The 20,590-nt window shown below is 45.8% G+C and overlaps 1 protein-coding gene and 1 pseudogene across 3 annotated transcripts in view; both read left to right on the top strand.

The window, feature by feature from the left end:
* VPS13C (vacuolar protein sorting 13 homolog C) overlaps positions 1-20,590 on the top strand; it is a 950,377-nt gene that overhangs the window by 291,992 nt on the left and 637,795 nt on the right. For all 3 annotated transcript variants that reach the window (XM_063926503.1, XM_063926502.1, XM_063926504.1), the window contains 6 exons: positions 1,489-1,595; positions 2,062-2,233; positions 2,625-2,687; positions 3,939-4,080; positions 8,464-8,558; positions 15,442-15,584. In XM_063926503.1, coding sequence (XP_063782573.1) covers positions 1,489-1,595; positions 2,062-2,233; positions 2,625-2,687; positions 3,939-4,080; positions 8,464-8,558; positions 15,442-15,584 — 722 coding nt within the window. The remainder of the gene's footprint in view (positions 1-1,488; positions 1,596-2,061; positions 2,234-2,624; positions 2,688-3,938; positions 4,081-8,463; positions 8,559-15,441; positions 15,585-20,590) is intronic.
* On the top strand, positions 701-819 carry LOC134937332 (5S ribosomal RNA; annotated as a pseudogene).

Genomic DNA, 20,590 nt, shown 5'->3' with positions numbered 1-20,590 from the left:
TAAGCAGTAAATACCGCCAAAGATGAAAATTTATTATATAGATAGTGTATTGAATCATAAAGAAGTGATTTTAAAGACACAGCAGATTTGTGAAAAGATATTAACATTCATATATGAAGCATATAATAATAAATCTGTTCTTTCTATTGAAAGAGGAGAAAAAGAAGACGCACAGCCCACGGCGACGCGTCACTCCCGGCGACGCGCAACCATGAAGCCGTGCCGCCATGTCAACGTGCAGGACCCGGCGACGCGTCACTTCCGGCGGCCCGTCACCACAGCAACGTGCCACGGCGACGCGCTGCACATGGTGACGCATCATGTCTAGCGACGTGCTACCGGGCAAGGCTCACCCCTCTCTCAGGGCGCGTAACATCACTTCCGGGAATCCGTAGACCACAATGGGTTATAGTGACAGCGCGCCGCCATGGATTGATTTCAATTAGCGTCACCTGGTCGCTGTACATATATTTACAAGTTATTGTCTTCTCCCTTTTCTTTTCTCCTCTACCCAATTCATGCCTTATTGGAATATATTGCAATCATTTTTTTCTTTCCTTGCACTCTTGCACATCTGTACCGATGTGCTCTCTCATCCAGTTCCTTTCACGACGGTGGTGGTGATTAATGTTTGTGGAAGCCCCCATTCCGGACAGCAGAAGCACATTTCTGTTTACCAGGAATAAGTACTCATCCAACCGTTTACGGCCATACTCCACAGGAGACGCCTAATCTCGTCAGATCTTGGAAGCAAAGCTTTGGAAGGCCTGGTCAGTACTTGTTTGGGAGACTGCCAAGGAACACCAGGTGCAGTAAACTTGGTTGGAAAGCAGCAGGAACATTCCTCTAATCTTCTTTTTCTCTTTCCACTATCCACTATCTGTTGGTTATCATTAATTAATTTTTCGTTAACTCAGCATATTATACACTCCTGTCTAATCCGCTGCATTAAAATGCCTATGGTGACACTACCGTCAGACATTGATACAGAAGGTGGTTCAACACCATACTAGGCAACAAACCTATCAATTCAATGGTGCTAAGATTAACTCACGGGATATCATCACAGGAGACTCCAGCTATCCACCTGTTGATAGTGGACATATGTTAAGCTACTCCTGCGATTATATAGTACATTTTCATCTTTTGCGGTATTTACTGCTTATTAATTTGAAATTACCTTGGTATTTATATTTGTGTTTGGAATACCTTATCTTGTCTGTCGCACTATATTTTAAATGATCCATAATAAAGGTTCAATTTTACTGTCTCATTTTCTCAATAAGAGTGCCCCAGCATAGAGTCTTTCTTTTTCCTTCTTGATTTTTTTCAATGTAACCCCACTGACTCTGGGAGCACCACAGACTGTTTCATTTACACATCAGTGTTACATTTCCAAGGTCGGTTACGGACATTTTTACCTTGTAATAAGGTTTTGTCTGCTATTTTTTACTAGTGCGGAACACCCCTCTTTTACTTTATTTGTAGTACCTGAGCATGATTGAGTTGCTGGAGTCCGTGGATTACATGGTTAGGAATGCACCATACCGGAAGTACAAACCACTTGTAGCACTGAAAGACGACTGCAGCATGTGGTATGTTGGCACTTTTTAAACTCTTCCTTCCACTTTCCTATAAAATAGCGCTGTTTATAATAAATTGGACCTAGTACTTGGCAATTCTTTCTTATTTAGAGACATGTCTTAGATGATCAAGGTGTATACCCAACTGTCCTTATTTTCCCGTTCAGGATTTTGGGAGTTTTGCATAGAAATCGCTAGACTTTTAGCTAGTTAAAATAGTACATTTAAGGTAACTATTAAAATGAACAACTTTACTCTTCATTTTATTCTGGATTACCTTTACAGACATGTAAATATGTATTGCCTCATTTATTATTAAAACACATGTATGAACAACAGCCTTGCGTTGCTGCATTAGTGGGACTAGTGCTAATGATATACAATGCCTATGTCAGGTGGTGAGCTAGAGTGCTGATTCTACTGCAGTAGCAATGTTCTTGGTTTTGTTACATTGCTTTATAAAATTTTCTGGCTGCAGGTGGAAGTATGCCATTACTAGCATCTTGGAAGTCCATGTGAGAAGAGCAACACGTTCATGGTCTTGGAGCAACATAGCACAACACAGGGCAAACCTAAAAGCCTACAAGAATGCATATAAGATCAAACTCACCCAGACAAAGGTTCCTGAGGAAACCTTGAAGCAGTTGCAGGTTACTATGGTTTTTCTTGCCTTATAATGTACCTGCTGATCACTTACTAAGCCTATTTTTTTTTGTAGTGCTGCTCAGCCGGAGACGAGAATACATTGACAAGTTCTTGCAATTCAGGATGTTTGAATTGTATTTTATTATGTAATGTTATTTGTATATTAGTATAATCCTTAGTAGAATGGATTACACTTTATGTATGCAGAAGGGAGGAGATTGGCGGCATCAGTAATTTAATCAATGGTTAGACCGAATATATGCTATGTACACCATTGTAGTTACAAATCTATGTATATATTACAAAGTAACTTTTACTCAATACTACATTGAAATGGTGTTGCTGCAGAAGTATTTTAATATATTTATTATTTGATTTTCATTTTTGTACTTCTAGGCCATGGAAAAACAGCTTGATGTATTTAATATTGTCCTAGCCAGACAGCAAGCTCAAGCAGAGGTAACATTTCATCTGTTGACATATGTGCTTACTTTTTATCATACTGTATGTGCGGACAATTGTCCTTTATTACAAATAAAATTGTAACATTGAGAAGGCAGAAGGGACTGCTGGAGAAAAACCGATGGTAGGGACACAGGTAATAGAATGCATATACTAACACTGTGCATGTGGAGGTAGATTGACTGACTGATTCATGGCAGGGGTGTGGCCAAGTATGCAAAATCTCCACTTTAGCGACTTTTAATTGGAAAATATATAGTAACCTTACCAGACACATGTATGGACTGGATATCACACCTTCACACTTATACAATGATTGCTGCTTACTACAAGTTACATGATCATGTCAGTGATTGCATCCTTTTCCTGGTGCGATAAATTATCTCAGGTAATCCTATCCAGCTCTAAATCTTCTGTTTTTGATGCTTGTAAAGCAACTTTGAGTCCTGCTGGAGAATAGTGCTCTTTCTTTTCTTTTCTTTTCTTTTCTTTTCTTTTCTTCTATCTATCTATCTATCTATCTATCTATCTATCTATCTATCTATCTATCTATCTATCTATCTATCTATCTATCTGTGTGTATGAGTATATATATAATATTTATTATTTGATTTTAATACAGGTTAAGTCTCCCTTATCCAAAATGCTTGGGACCAGAGGTATTTTGGATGTGGGATTGTTCCGTATTTTGGAATAATTGCATACCATAATGAGATATCATGGTGATGGGACCTAAATCTAAGCACAGAATGCATTCATGTTACATATACACCTTATACACACAGCCTGAAGGTAATTTTAGCCAATATTTTTTATAACTTTGTGCATTAAACAAAGTGTGTGTACATTCACACAATTCATTTATGTTTCATATACACCTTATACACACAGCCTGAAGGTCATTTAATACAATATTTTTAATAACTTTGTGTATTAAACAAAGTTTGTGTACATTGAGCCATCAAAAAACAAAGGTTTCACTATCTAACTCAAAAAAGTCCGTATTTCGGAATATTCCGTATTTCGGAATATTTGGATATGGGATACTCAACCTGTAGTTAGAAAAGTTCTCACCATGCATGCTACAGCTCCACACTTAAATTGGCAGGGATACACAAAGCATGAATGCCCACGTTTGGCTATTTAGGGGCAACTTGTTGGAGATTAAGTAATATTTGTGTAATATAAATATATCTATGACTGAAGTTTTGTGTGGCATAATTGAAAATGATTATGTTAATACCCTAGGTTGTAAGGTCAGGCCAAAAGCTGTTGGCTAAAAAGTCCTCACAGAGTGGAGAGAAGAAAAGTGGAGGCTGGTTTGGAGGGTTCTGGGGAAAGAAAGAAGCCTCTAAGAAGGAAGACACTGATGAGCTTTCAGTTCCTGAAAGTAATTTATTTATTTATTTATTTATGTTTGAAATTCCTCTATTTAAAAATTACTCTAAGGGGTATATGCAATTCACGGCGAATCGCGGCAAATTATCGCCGTTTTTTTAATTCGACACAATTCGACAGGTGAATTCCGGCAGGTGGCTGCCGGAATTCACCATATTCAATGAAAAACGGATTCGACAGTCCCGCGGGCGAAAATCGGCCGATTTGCCGGATTTTGCCGCGATTTAAAAAAACGGGAAAAAACGGGAAAAACCCGAAAAAAAATGGCGTGGGGTCCCCCCTCCAAAGCATAACCAGCCTCGGGCTCTTCGAGCTGGTCCTGGTTCTAAAAATGCGGGGAAAAATTGGGCAGGGATCCCCCGTATTTTTAAAACCAGCACCGGGCTCTGCGCCTGGTGCAAAAAATACGGGGGACAAAACGAGTAGGGGTCCCCCGTATTTTTCACACCAGCATCGGGCTCCACTAGCTGGACAGATAATGCCACAGCCGGGGGTCACTTTTATACAGTGCCCTGCGGCCGTGGCATTAAATATCCAACTAGTCACCCCTGGCCGGGGTACCCTGGGGGAGTGGGGACCCCTTCAATCAAGGGGTCCCCCCCCCAGCCACCCAAGGGCCAGGGGTGAAGCCCGAGGCTGTCCCCCCCATCCAAAGGCTGCGGATGGGAGGCTGATAGCCTTGAGTAAAATGACAAGAATATTGTTTTTTCCAGCAGTACTACAAGTCCCAGCGAGCCTCCCCCGCAAGCTGGTACTTGGCGAACCACAAGTACCAGCATGCGGGAGAAAACCGGGCCCGCTGGTACCTGTAGTTCTACTGGGAAAAAAATACCCAAATAAAAACAGTACACAGACACCGTGACAGTAAAACTTTATTACACACTGCCGACACACACATACTTACCTATGTTGACACGCCGACTGCCACGGTCTCCGACGATCCGAGGGTACCTGTGAAAACAATTATACTCACCTTCCAGCGTCCAGAGGTACATCTACGTCCAGAGATAATCCACGAACTTGTTAAAAAAAAAAAACGAACACCCGTTCCATGCCGGACTGAAAGGGGTCCCATGCTTTCACATGAGACCCCTTTCCACGAATGCCGGGACATCACGTGACTCCTGTCACTGAAGTCCCTTCAGCCAATCAGGAAGCGCTACTTCCGTGGCGCTCACCTGATTGGCTGTGCGCTGTCTGAGCTGTCAGACAGCGCATCGCAAAGCCGCTCCATTAGTTTCAATGGTGGGAACTTTGCCGTCAGCGGTGGGGTTACCCGCGGTCAGCCGCTGACCGGCGGGTGACCTCACCGCTAGCCGCTAAGTTCCCACCATTGAATATAATGGACGGAGCTGTGCGATGCGCTGTCTGAGTTCAGACAGCGCACAGCCAATCAGGTGAGCGCAACGAAGTTGCGCTTCCTGATTGGCTTTAGAGACCTTTGTGTGACAGCTGTCACTGACAGGTCTCATTCGTGGAAAGGGGTCTCATGTGTCAGCATGGGACCCCTTTCAGTCCGGTGGTCCGGGTGTTCGTTTTCTTTTTTTGCCAAGTCCGTGGATTTATCTCTGGACCATGGTTGAGGTGAGTATATTGATCTTTTCTTTTCAGGTATCTGTGGATTCTACATGGAGAAGAGGACCGATGTCGGCGTGTGAACATAGGTAAGTATGTGTGTGTCGGCAGTGTGTAATAAAGTTTTACTGTCACGGTGTCTGTGTACTGTTTTTATTTGGGTATTTTTTTTCCAGTAGAACTACAGGTACCAGCGGGCCCGTTTTTCTCCCGCATGCTGGTACTTGTGGTTCTCCAAGTACCAGCTTGCGGGGAGGCTTGCTGGGACTTGTAGTTCTTCTGGAAAAAACAATATTCTGTCATTTTACTCAAGGCTATCAGCCTCCTATCCGCAGCCCTTGGATGGGGGGGACAGCCTCTTGCTTCACCCCTGGCCCTTGGGTGGCTGGGGGGGGGGGACCCCTTGATTGAAGGGGTCCCCACTCCCCCAGGGTACCCCGGCCAGGGGTGACTAGTTGGATATTTAATGCCACGGCCGCAGGGCACTGTATAAAAGTGACCCCCGGCTGTGGCATTATCTGTCCAGCTAGTGGAGCCCGATGCTGGTGTGAAAAATACGGGGGACCCCTACTCGTTTTGTCCCCCGTATTTTTTGCACCAGCACCAGGCGCAGAGCCCGGTGTTGGTTTTAAAAATACGGGGGATCCCTGCCCAATTTTCCCCCGCATTTTTAGAACCAGGACCAGCTCGAAGAGCCCGAGGCTGGTTATGCTTTGGAGGGGGGACCCCACGCCATTTTTATTTTTTTTTATTTTACCGTTCCAGCAATAAAAAAAAAAATAATAATAATAATATTTTAAAAAAATATATAAATAATACTTGTGCCTCCAAAAAAAAAAAAAAAAAAAGTACCTAATCCCTTCTAATATAAATAGATATGCTATTCCCCCAAAAAAAACCACAAAAAAAACCATGTTTAAATTTTTTTTTATTGTTTTCACCCTCCAAAGTGTGGCGGATTGAAAATGACGAATTTACTGTCTAAAAGCACTGCTGTCGAATTTCTAAACTTGAATTGAATATGCTTTTGTCGAATTGCAGCACTTGTATCATTGCAGAAAAGTCGAATTTGCAAAAAGTCGAATTTCAAAAAGTCGAATTTTGAAAGTCCGTTTTTTTGACGGAAAGCACTGAATTGCATTGACGATTTTTTTTTTTGGCGAAAATGACCCGAAATTCGACAATTTCGGGAATTCGACCGCAATTGCATATGCCGCTAAATTTGACAAGGTCAAATATCCACTTTCAAATGTGTATGTAAAATTGCAATATTCTGTTAAAGAAGAATGTTGCTTCTACTGCCCAAATATGAATTCTGAACCAGACAGATATATATATATATATATATATATATATATGGTTCTGACGAAAGTTGTGACAAATACAACTTAAACGTTAACTTGCTGTCAGGAGTTTGGTCTCCTTTTTTACGCTATTTCAAGTCCCCTTTAGTGCCGCCATTGATATTATATATATATATATATATATATATATATAGCAAAAGCCGGCACTCCACTCACATATCCATATAATGCCCAGGTGCCTTCCAACAAGTTCCAATAGAACCCCACAATATCTTTCAATGTAGGCGGCACTCACGGAACTGTTTCAAATAGAAATCATAAAGAAGACAACAGAGACTCCCCTCTGATCAACGTTTCGATTGATATTAACCTTCGTCAAGATCACAGTGATGAAGGTTAATAGCAACCAAAATGTTGATCAGAGGGGAGTCTCTGTTGTCTTCTTTATGACTTCTGACTGAAACAGTCCCGTGAGTGCGCCTACATATAAAGATATATATATATAATGTATTGATATGATCCTATTTTTTTTATATTGAGTTGTCCTAGTAGTTAGTGGTGTTTGGTTATCTGCAGTCACTGTGAGAAGTGCTGATTGTATGGGGAAGGGGGTCTTTGACTGCACACTCTACTTACACATATAGTAAATGGTGCTGTCATACTGAAACGTGTAGTTCCTCAAAGAAAGCTAAAATATAGTGCCGATGCACACTCTACAATACCAAGCACTGCTAGTCAAAATAATTATAATAAACGCTGTAATCTAACATAGAGAAAATTTGAGGTTCTTTGCATACTTTTTGGCCAAAATATAACAGCCCACCAACCAGCATCTAGGTGACCTCTTTTCTGGTGGGTTCTTAATACTAAGTTTAAGTCTGGGACACGGATCCCCACCAAGTGCTGACTATACAATTTATTGGAAAAGGTAATCGCAAAAGTTGATGTAGGGGAAAGACCTTTGTTGCCACGTGGCATTGTGGTCATCTAAAGCTTTGCTCCACTACTACGTATATTTTTTGGATCATACTGTAACATTCTAGTGTACTAGCTTGTTGATTTGGTACTTGTACTTCAGTAATATCACATGTTATTGTATGTTAGTAGTAAGGTGTTAAATTTCCCCAGTATACTTTCCAAAGCAAAATTAAGATATTTTGCTCTTTACAATAGGTGTGCGTATTTTTCATGTTTCTGTATGTTAACAACCATGATTACATTACGTTGTTTTGCAAACTGCAAGCAGAGTTTTAGCTCTACACATAAATTGTGCTTAATTGTTCTAGACAGAGAGCCAGCAGTATTAAACACACAGTAAACATACTGGGCACACAGAAGCTTTTGTTCAGATAGCATGGTGCACGTGCACTTTCCATCCCTTATTGTTGGTAAATGAATATTATAAATACGTCAAACAGTAGGTTTAATTATTGGTATGGATTAAAGAGTAGTCCAGTCTTCTGAGAATTGGCTTTCTGTGCTACAATTTGTTTCAGAAATTGATGACCTCATGACCCCAGAAGAAAAGAAGAAGCTGTTTACTGCTATCGGTTACAGCGAAAGCTCTCACAACCTCAGTTTGCCTAAAACAGTAAGGGATCCCCTACATTTCTTTGTGTTGTGACTTTTGCAATGCTAATACGTACAGTATGTATTGATACAATGAGTTGTACTCTATTTACATTGTTAACACTGAAATGATTTACAAATGAAAGCAGAGCCTAATAGGATTTTAAAATAGTGTTATATAGAAAAGCAATGGTGTTGGCTTTTGTTTTTTAATGCAATACATTTTTATTGAAAAAAGATAGAATTCAATGGGGGGAATTCAATTATTATGTCATGTTCGGTCTCCCGTCTAAAGTGACGGGAGATCGTGGGTGATATTCAGTTGGTCTTTTCTAGCACGGCTATTTGCGCCCAAAGTGTTGGGTGCGATCATGAAATATGCCATTTTGGCGCCCAAACGGGTCACTTTTCGTGCAGATGCCAGTAGCCATTCGCGCCCGAATGGAGCTGCAGTTCAATAGCTCTGTTTGGGAGCCATCTAGTGGCTGCAAGCGAATAAAGATTTGAATATGGCCTATTATTAATATTATTCTTATTATTCTTATTCTTATTATCCTTTATTTCTCTAACGTCCTAGTGGATGCTGGGGACTCCGTAAGGACCATGGGGAATAGACGGGCTCCGCAGGAGACTGGGCACTCTAAAGAAAGATTTAGTACTACCTGGTGTGCACTGGCTCCTCCCTCTATGCCCCTCCTCCATACCTCAGTTAGAATCTGTGCCCGGCCAGAGCTGGGTGCTTTTAGTGGGCTCTCCTGAGCTTGCTAAGAAGAAAGTATTTTAGTTTAGGTTTTTTTATTTTCAGAGAGCTTCTGCTGGCAACAGACTCTCTGCTACGTTGGACTGAGGGGAGAAAAGCAAACCTACTAACTGCGGCTAGGTTGCGCTTCTTAGGCTACTGGACACCATTAGCCCCAGAGGGATCGAACACAGGTACCTAACCTTGATCGTCCGTTCCCGGAGCCGCGCTGCCGTCCCCCTCGCAGAGCCAGAAGTACAGAAGCAGCAGAAGCATGAAGACATCGAAATCGGCGGCAGTAGACTCCTGTCTTCACTTAAGGTAGCGCACAGCACTGCAGCTGTGCGCCATTGCTCCCGCAGCACACCCGCACACTCCGGTCACTGTAGGGCGCAGGGGGGGGCGCCCTGGGCAGCAATTAAGGTACCTTTTAGCAAAATAACACATATATCCAGTCAGGCACTGGATATATGTTCGAGCCCCCGCCATTTTTTACACATAGAAGCGGGACAGAAGCCCGCCGCTGAGGGGGCGGGGCCTTCTTCCTCAGCACACCAGCGCCATTTTCTCTTCACAGCTCCGCTGGAAAGACGCTCCCCAGGCTCTCCCCTGCAGTATCCAGGTGCAAAAAGGGTAAAAAGAGGGGGGGCACATAAATTTAGGCGCAAAACGATCACAAACAGCAGCTACTGGGTAATCACTAAGGTACAGTGTAATCCCTGGGTTATATAGCGCTGGGGTGTGTGCTGGCATACTCTCTCTCTGTCTCCCCAAAAGCCTTTGTGGGGTCCTGTCCTCAGTCAGAGCATTCCCTGTGTGTGTGCGGTGTGTCGGTACGTCAGTGTCGACATGTTTGATGAGGAAGGATATGTGGAGGCAGAACAAGTGCAGGTGAATGAGGTGTCGCCGCCGACGGTGCCGACACCTGATTGGATGGATATGTGGAAGGTGTTAAATGATAATGTAAGCTCCTTGCATAACAGGTTGGATAAAGCTGTAGCCTTGGGACAGTCAGGGTCTCAACCCATGCCTGATCCTACAATGCAGAGGCCGTCAGGGTCTCACAAGAGCCCACTATCCCAGATGGTTGACACAGATGCCGACACGGAGTCTGACTCCAGTGTCGATGACGATGATACAAAGTTGCAGCCTAAAATGACTAAAGCCATCCGCTACATGATTATAGCAATGAAGGATATATTGCACATTTCAGAGGAAAACCCTGTCCCTGACAAGAGGGTTTATATGTATGGGGAGAAAAAGCAAGAAGTGACTTTTCCCCCTTCACATGAATTAAATGAATTATGTGTAAAAGCGTGGGATTCCCGTGATAGGAAAGTAGTAATTTCCAAGAGATTACTGATGGCGTATCCTTTCCCGCCAACGGACAGGTTACGCTGGGAATCCTCCCCGAGGGTAGACAAGGCGTTGACACGCTTATCTAAGAGGGTGGCCCTGCCGTCTCAGGATACGGCCGCCCTAAAGGATCCTGCGGAAAGAAATCAGGAAGCTATCCTGAAGTCTGTTTATACACATTCTGGTACTCTACTGAGGCCAGCAATTGCTTCGGCCTGGATGTGTAGTGCTGTAGCAGCATGGACTGATAATCTCTCGGAGGAGATAGATACCCTGGACAGGGACACTGTTCTACTGACCCTGGGACATATCGAGGACACTGTTCTATATATGCGCGATGCCCAGAGGGACATTTGCCTGCTGGGCTCTAGAATAAACGCAATGTCCATTTCTGCCAGAAGGGTCTTATGGACTCGGCAATGGACAGGGGATGCCGACTCTAAAAAACACATGGAGGTTTTGCCTTATAAGGGTGAGGAATTATTTGGGGACGGTCTCTCGGACCTAGTTTCCACTGCTACGGCAGGGAAGTCAAATTTCTTGCCATATGTTCCCTCACAGCCGAAGAAAGCACCGTATTACCAAATGCAGTCCTTTCGTTCGCAAAAGAGCAAGAAAGTCAGAGGGGCATCTTTTCTTGCCAGAGGCAGGGGTAGAGGAAAAAAACTGCACCATGCAGCTAGTTCCCAGGAACAAAAGTCCTCCCCGGCTTCCACTAAATCCACCGCATGACGCTGGGGCTCCACAGGCGGAGCCAGGAGCGGTGGGGGCGCTTCTCCGAAATTTCAGCCACCAGTGGGTTCGCTCACAGGTGGATCCTTGGGCTATACAAATTGTGTCTCAGGGATACAAGCTGGAGTTCGAAGTGACGCCCCCTCACCGTTACCTAAAATCGGCCTTGCCAGCTTCCCCCATGGAAAGGGAGGTAGTGCTGGCGGCAATTCACAAGCTATACCTCCAGCAGGTGGTAGTAAAGGTTCCCCTCCTTCAACAGGGAAGGGGTTACTATTCCACTATGTTTGTGGTACCAAAACCGGACGGTTCGGTCAGGCCCATCTTGAATTTAAAATCCCTGAATATTTATCTGAGGAAATTCAAGTTCAAAATGGAATCGCTCAGAGCGGTCATTGCATGTCTGGAAGAGGGGGATTTCATGATGTCTCTGGACATCAAGGATGCTTACTTGCATGTCCCCATTTATCCGCCTCATCAAGAGTACCTCAGGTTTGTGGTACAGGACTGTCATTACCAATTCCAGACGCTGCCGTTTGGCCTGTCCACGGCACCGAGAATATTTACCAAGGTGATGGCGGAAATGATGGTGCTCCTTCGGAAGCAAGGAGTTACAATTATCCCATACTTGGACGATCTCCTCATAAAGGCGAGGTACAGGGAGCATTTACTGATCAGCGTAGCACACTCTCAGGAAGTGTTGCGGCAGCACGGCTGGATTCTGAATATTCCAAAGTCGCAGCTGATCCCTACGAAGCGTCTGCCCTTCCTGGGCATGATTCTGGATACAGGCCAGAAGAAGGTATTTCTCCCGGAGGAGAAGGCTCAGGAGCTCGTGACTCTGGTCAGGGACCTCCTGAAACCAAAACAGGTGTCGGTGCATCACTGCACGCAAGTCCTGGGAAAGATGGTGGCGTCATACGAAGCCATTCCCTTCGGCAGGTTCCATGCCAGGATTTTTCAGTGGGATCTGTTGGACAAGTGGTCCGGATCGCATCTTCAGATGCATCGGCTGATCACCCTGGCCCCCCAGGGCCAGGGTGTCTCTTCTGTGGTGGCTCGAGGGCCGCAGGTTCGGCATACAGGACTGGGTCCTGGTGACCACGGATGCAAGCCTCCGAGGTTGGGGGGCAGTCACTCAGGGAAGAAACTTCCAAGGGCTGTGGTCAAGTCAGGAGACTTGTCTGCACATAAATATCCTAGAACTAAGGGCCATATACAACGCCCTAAGCCAAGCGGAGCCTCTGCTTCGAGACCAACCAGTGCTGATTCAGTTAGACAACATCACTGCAGTGGCCCATGTCAACCGACAGGGCGGCACAAGAAGCAGGGTGGCTATGGCAGAAGCCACCAGGATTCTTCGTTGGGCGGAGAATCACGTGCAGGCACTGTCAGCAGTGTTCATTCCGTGGGGTCGACAACTGGGAAGCAGACTTCCTTAGCAGACACGACCTCCACCCGGTAGAGTGGGGACTTCATCAAGAAGTCTTCACGCTGATTGCAAATCGATGGGAACTCCCACAGGTGGACATGATGCCGTCACGCCGCAACAAAAAGCTAAACAGGTATTGCGCCAGGTCAAGGGACCCTCAGGCGAAAGCTGTGGACGCACTAGTAACACCATGAGTGTGCCAGTCGGTCTATGTGTTTCCTCCTCTTCCTCTCATACCCAAGGTGCTGAGGATTGTAAGAAAAAGAGGAGTGAGAACAATATTCATTGCTCCGGATTGGCCAAGAAGGACTTGGTACCCGGAACTGCAAGAAATTCTCACAGAGGACCCATGGCCTCTGCCTCTCAGTCAGGACCTGTTACAGCAAGGGCCCTGTCTGTTCCAAGACTTACCGCGGCTGCGTTTGACGGCATGGCGGTTGAACGCCGGATCCTAGCGGAAAAGGGCATTCCGGATGAAGTTATTCCTACGCTGATAAAGGCTAAGAAAGACGTGACAGCAAAACATTATCACCGTATATGGCGAAAATATGTTGCTTGGTGTGAGGCCAGGAAGGCCCCTACAGAGGAATTCCAGCTTGGTCGATTCCTGCACTTCCTACAGTCAGGAGTGACTATGGGCCTAAAATTAGGGTCCATAAAGGTCCAGATTTCGGCCCTATCCATTTTCTTTCAAAAGGAACTGGCTTCACTGCCTGAGGTTCAGACGTTTGTTAAGGGAGTGCTGCATATTCAGCCCCCTTTTGTGCCACCAGTGGCACCTTGGGATCTTAACGTGGTCTTGGGGTTCCTGAAATCCCACTGGTTTGAGCCACTTAAGACAGTGGAGCTAAAGTATCTCACATGGAAAGTGGTCATGCTGTTGGCCTTAGCGTCGGCTAGGCGTGTGTCAGAATTGGCGGCTTTGTCATGTAAAAGCCCCTATCTGGTTTTTCATATGGACAGGGCAGAATTGCGGACTCGTCCGCAATTTCTACCAAAGGTTGTGTCTTCGTTTCATTTGAACCAACCTATTGTGGTGCCTGCGGCTACTCGTCACTTGGACGATTCCAAGTTGCTGGACGTAGTCCGGGCTTTGAAGACTTATGTTAACAGAACGGCTGGAGTCAGGAAGACTGACTCGCTGTTTATCCTGTATGCATCCAACAAGCTGGGTGCTCCTGCTTCAAAGCAAACTATTGCGCGCTGGATCTGTAACACGATTCAGCAGGCTCATTCTGCGCAGGATTGCCGCATCCAAAATCAGTTAAAGCCCACTCCACAAGGAAGGTGGGCTCTTCTTGGGCGGCTGCCCGAGGGGTCTCGGCATTACAGCTTTGCCGAGCTGCTACTTGGTCGGGTTCAAACACTTTTGCAAAATTCTACAAGTTTGATACCCTGGCTGAGGAGGACCTTGTGTTTGCCCATTCGGTGCTGCAGAGTCATCCGCACTCTCCCGCCCGTTTGGAGACTTTGGTATAATCCCAATGGTCCTTACGGAGTCCCCAGCATCCACTAGGACGTTAGAGAAAATAAGATTTTACTCACCGGTAAATCTTTTTCTCGTAGTCCGTAGTGGATGCTTGGCGCCCGTCCCCAGTGCGGACTTTCTGCAATACGTGTATATAGTTATTGCTTAATAAAGGATTGTTATATTGGCATCCTTTGGTTGATGCTATGTTGTTTGTTCATACTGTTAACTGGGTAAGGTTATCACAAGTTATACGGTGTGGCTGGTATGAGTCTTACCCTGTATTCCAAAATCCTTTCCTTGTAATGTCAGCTCTTCCGGGCACAGTTTCCTTAATTGAGGTCTGGAGGAGGGGCATAGAGGGAGGAGCCAGTGCACACCAGGTAGTACTAAATCTTTCTTTAGAGTGCCCAGTCTCCTGCGGAGCCCGTCTATTCCCCATGGTCCTTACGGAGTCCCCAGCATCCACTACGGACTACGAGAAAAAGATTTACCGGTGAGTAAAATCTTATTTTTTATGGCACCACGTGGGATCCGCAGGGCCCAATTACAGATTGACCAAATAAGCAAAACGTAGACTGTGACTTACAGTTCAATACAGTATAGGACAAGTACAAGGTATATAAACATAGCTGCCTCAGTAAACGGCACTGAAATAAGTATCAGGGTGGCAGAAAACCGAGGTGTTTGGTGCCATCAAAGGAAGTGTTTAAAAGAAGATAGGTTAAGTAAGAGAAGTAAAAGCACATGAGGGAAGAGGACCCTGCTCGTTAGAGCTTACATTCTAAAGCTGGTTTGTCTGTACTCAATAGAATGTAAATAACATAACAATTTTTGAAGTACAGTTAAAAAACAGGTTCGAAAAAAAGTCTGATCGACAGGAATTAGTGATTGGCAGCTTTGCATTTAGAGCAGATATTTACTTGGAAAAAATAATTGACTATTGCAGTGATTTGCATTGTATTGTTGTACACATTTATTCTGTAAATATGCGTAGATATATACAGTTTACGAGTCCATGTAAAGCACTGTGACAAGCTCTGCATAACTGAGCGAAGTATAGGTCAAGTTATCGTCCAGTGCACAGTACTGCAGTTAACGTTTGTAAAGATGTGTGTTTAACAAGGCTGCACGTGTCTGGTTGGGAAATAACTTTTTTTTTATTCTTTGATTTCTAGTACGTTGCTAACATTCTGAGTTTCAAGCTTGTTAGCACATCTATAACCATCAGAGAAAATGTCACAGCATCAGAGACATTGAAAGTTCAGATAATTGATCTTAGCACTAAAGTCTTCCAGAGACCTGGAGCGCAGGCTATTAAGTGAGTCCTTACTGAGATGTGTTCATTTTGACTTGTTTGAGTACCAGCAGGGGCAGTGGGATTTTGGATGCTTGTGGACCATAATATGCACTTGTTTCCTATGCACTTGTTGTTCTCTAGAGCTTTACACAACTGCATAATTACATTTCTCTGACGTCCTAGTGGATGCTGGGAGCTCCGTAAGGACCATGGGGAATAGACGGGCTCCGCAGGAGACTGGGCACTCTAAAAGAAAGATTAGGTACTATCTGGTGTGCACTGGCTCCTCCCACTATGACCCTCCTCCAGACCTCAGTTAGATTTCTGTGCCCGGCCGAGCTGGATGCACACTAGGGGCTCTCCTGAGCTCCTAGAAAGAAAGTTTATTTTAGGTTTTTTATTTTACAGTGAGACCTGCTGGCAACAGGCTCACTGCATCGAGGGACTAAGGGGAGAAGAAGCGAACCTACCTGCTTGCAGCTAGCTTGGGCTTCTTAGGCTACTGGACACCATTAGCTCCAGAGGGATCGACCGCATGGAACTGGCCTTGGTGTTCGTTCCCGGAGCCGCGCCGCCGTCCCCCTTACAGAGCCAGAAGCAAGAAGAAGTCCGGAAAATCGGCGGCAGAAGACTTCAGTCTTCACCAAGGTAGCGCACAGCACTGCAGCTGTGCGCCATTGCTCCTCATGTACACCTCACACTCCGGTCACTGATGGGTGCAGGGCGCTGGGGGGGGGCGCCCTGAGGGCAATATATGACACCTTGGCTGGCAAATCTACATCATATATAGTCCTAGAGGCTATATAGATGTAAAATTACCCCTGCCAGTATTCCAGAAAAAGCGGGAGAAAGTCAGTTGATAAAGGGGCGGGGCTTCTCCCTCAGCACACTGGAGCCATTTTCTCTTCACAGTGCAGCTGGAAGACAGCTCCCCAGGCTCTCCCCTGTAGTTTTCAGGCTCAAAGGGTTAAAAAGAGAGGGGGGGGCCACAAAATTTAGGCGCAATATTGTATATACAATCAGCTATTGGGAAAAATTCACTCAATATAGTGTTAATCCCAAAATTATATAGCGCTCTGGTGTGTGCTGGCATACTCTCTCTCTGTCTCCCCAAAGGGCTGTGTGGGGTCCTGTCCTCAGTCAGAGCATTCCCTGTGTGTGTGTGCGGTGTGTCGGTACGGCTGTGTCGACACGTTTGATGAGGAGGCTTATGTGATGGCAGAGCAGATGCCGATAAATGTGATGTCGCCCCCTGTGGGGCCGACACCAGAGTGGATGGATAGGTGGAAGGTATAAACCGACAGTGTCAACTCCTTACATAAAAGGCTGGATGACGTAACAGCGATGGGACAGCCGGCTTCTCAGCCCGCGCCTGCCCAGACGTCTCAAAGGCCATCAGGGGCTCAAAAACGCCCGCTCCCTCAGATTGCAGACACAGATGTCGACACGGAGTCTGACTCCAGTGTCGACGAGGTTGAGACATATACACAATCCACTAGGAACATCCGTTACATGATCCCGGCAATAAAAAATGTGTTACACATTTCTGACATTAACCCAAGTACCACTAAAAAAGGGTTTTATGTTTGGGGAGAAAAAGCAGGCAGTGTTTTGTTCCCCCATCAAATGAGTGAATGAAGTGTGAAAAAGCGTGGGTTCCCCCGATAAGAAACTGGTAATTTCTAAAAAGTTACTGATGGCGTACCCTTTCCCGCCAGAGGATAAGTTACGCTGGGAGATATCCCCTAGGGTGGATAAGGCGCTCACACGTTTGTCAAAAAAGGTGGCACTGCCGTCTTAGGATACGGCCACTTTGAAGGTACCTGCTGATAAAAAGCAGGAGGCTATCCTGAAGTCTGTATTTACACACTCAGGTACTAGACTGAGACCTGCAGATAGTGCTGCTGCAGCGTGGTCTGTAACCCTGTCAAACAGGGATACTATTTTGCGAACATAAGACGTCGTCTTATATATGAGGGATGCACAGAGGGATACTTTGCCGGCTGGCATCCAGAATTAATGCAATGTCCATTCTGTCAGGAGGGTATTAGAGACCCGACACTGGACAGGTGATGCTGACTTTAAAAGGCACATAGAGCCTTATAAGGGTGAGGAATTGTTTGGGGAGGGTCTCTGGGACCTCGTATCCACAGCAACAGCTGGAGAGAAAAAAAAAAAATTTACCTCAGGTTTCCTCACAGCCTAAGAAAGCACTGTATTATCAGGTACAGTCCTTTCGGCTTCAGAAAAGCAAGCGGGTCAAAGGCGCTTCCTTTCTGCACAGAGACGAGGGAAGAGGGAAAAAGCTGCACCAGTCAGCCAGTTCCCAGAATCAAAATTCTTCCCCCGCTTCCTCTGAGTCCACCGCATGACGCGGGGGCTCCACAGGCGTAGCCAGGTACGGTGGGGGGCCGCCTCAAAAATTTCAGCGGTCAGTGGGCTCGCTCACAGGTGGATCCCTGGATCCTTCAAGTAGTATCTCAGGGGTACAAGCTGGAATTCGAGGCGTCTCCCCCCCGCCGTTTCCTCAAATCTGCCTTGCCGACAACTCCCTCAGGCAGGGAGGCTGTGCTAGAGGCAATTCACAAGCTGTATTCCCAGCAGGTGATAGTCAAGGTGCCCCTACTTCAACAAGAAAGGGGTTACTATTCCACACTGTTGTGGTACCGAAACCGGACGGTTCGGTGAGACCCATTTTAAATTTGAAATCCTTGAACACATACATAAAAAAATTCAAGTTCAAGATGGAATCGCTCAGGGCGGTTATTGCAAGCCTGGAGGAGGAGGATTACATGGTATCCCTGGACATCAAGGATGCTTACCTACATGTCCCCATTTACCATCCTCACCAGGAGTACCTCAGATTTGTGGTACAGGATTGCCATTACCAATTCCAAACACTGCCGTTTGGACTGTCCACGGCACTGAGGGTCTTTACCAAGGTAATGGCAGAAATGATGATACTCCTTCGAAAAAAGGGAGTTTTAATTATCCCGTACTTGGACGATCTCCTTATAAAGGCGAGGTCCAAGGAGTAGTTGTTGGTTGGAGTAGCACTATCTCGGGAAGTGCTACAACAGCACGGATGGATTCTATACATTCCAAAGTCACAGCTGGTTCCTACCACACGCCTACTGTTTCTGGGGATGGTTCTGGACACAGAACAGAAAAAAGTGTTTCTCCCGCAGGGGGAAAGCCAAGGAGCTGTCATCTCTAGTCAGAGACCTCCTGAAACCAAAACAGGTATCGGTGCATCACTGCACACGAGTCCTGGGAAAAATGGTAGCTTCTTACGAAGCAAAATTCCATTCGGCAGGTTCCATGCAAGAACCTTTCAGTGGGACCTCTTGGACAAGTGGTCGGGATCGCATCTTCAGATGCATCGGCTGATAACCCTGTCTCCAAGGACCAGGGTATCTCTACTGTGGTGGCTGCAGAGTGCTCATCTTCAAGAGGGCCGCAGATTCGGCATACAGGACTGGGTCCTGGTAACCACGGATGCCAGCCTTCGAGGCTGGGGGGCAGTCACACGGAAGAAATTTCCAAGGACTTTGGTCAAGTCAGGAGTCGTCCCTACACATAAATATTCTGGAACTGAGGGCCATTTACAATGCCCTAAGTCTGGCAAGGCCTCTGCTTCAAAACCAGCCGGTACTGATCCAATCAGACAACATCACGTCAGTCGCCCATGTAAACCGACAGGGCGGCACAAGAAGCAGGATGGCGATGGCAGAAGCCACAAGGATTCTCAGATGGGCGGAAAATCACGTCTTAGCACTGTCAGCAGTGTTCATTCCGGGAGTGGACAACTGGGAAGCAGACTTCCTCAGCAGACACGACCTACACCCGGGAGAGTGGGGACTTCATCCAGAAGTCTTCCAACTGTTGGTAAACCGTTGGGAAAGGCCACAGGTGGACATGATGGCGTCCCGCCTAAACAAAAAACTAGATATTGCGCCAGGTCAAGGGACCCTCAGGCAATAGCTGTGGACGCTCTAGTGACACCGTGGGTGTACCAGTCGGTTTATGTATTCCCTCCTCTGCCTCTCATACCAAAGGTACTGAGAATAATAAGAAAACGAGGAGTAAGAACAATACTCGTGGTTCCGGATGGGCCAAGAAGAGCTTGGTACCCAGAACTTCAAGAAATGATATCAGAGGACCCATGGCCTCTACCGCTCAGACAGGATCTGCTACAGCAGGGGCCCTGTCTGTTCCAAGACTTACCGTGGCTGCGTTTATACGCTGATAAAAGCCAGGAAAGAAGTAACCGCAAACCATTATCACCGCATTTGCGAAAATATGTTGCGTGGTGTGAGGCCAGGAAGGCCCCTACAGAGGAATTTCAGCTGGGTCGTTTTCTGCACTTCCTACAGTCGGGAGTGACTATGGGCCTAAAATTGGGTTCCATTAAGGTCCAGATTTCGGCTCTGTCGATTTTCTTCCAGAAAGAACTGGCTTCACTGCCTGGAGTTCAGACATTTGTAAAGGGAGTGCTACATATTCAGCCCCCTTTTGTGCCTCCTGTGGCACCTTGGGATCTCAACGTGGTGTTGAGTTTCTTAAAATCACATTGGTTTGAGCCACTTAAAACTGTGGATTTGAAATATCTCACGTGGAAAGTGGTCATGTTATTGGCCTTGGCTTCAGCCAGGCGTGTGTCAGAATTGGCGGCTTTGTCATGTAAAAGCCCTTATCTGATTTTCCATATGGATAGGGCAGAATTGAGGACTCGTCCCCAGTTTCTCCCTAAGGTGGTATCAGCTTTTCACTTGAACCAACCTATTGTAGTGCCTGCGGCTACTAGGGACTTGGAAGATTCCAAGTTACTGGACGTAGTCAGGGCCTTAAAAATTTATATTTCCAAGACGACTGGAGTCAGGAAAACTGACTCGCTTTTTATCCTGTAGGCACCCAACAAAATAGGTGCTCCTGCTTCTAAGCAGAATATTGCTCGCTGAATTTGTAGCACAATTCAGCTGGAGCATTCTGCGGCTGGATTGCCGCATCCTAAATCAGTAAAAGCC

The sequence above is a fragment of the Pseudophryne corroboree genome, chromosome 6 (assembly GCF_028390025.1).
Source record: "Pseudophryne corroboree isolate aPseCor3 chromosome 6, aPseCor3.hap2, whole genome shotgun sequence".
Taxonomy (NCBI): Eukaryota; Metazoa; Chordata; class Amphibia; order Anura; family Myobatrachidae; genus Pseudophryne; species Pseudophryne corroboree.
The sequence above is the reverse complement of the archived record's forward strand: the minus strand, read 5'-3'. Positions and strand labels throughout refer to the sequence as shown.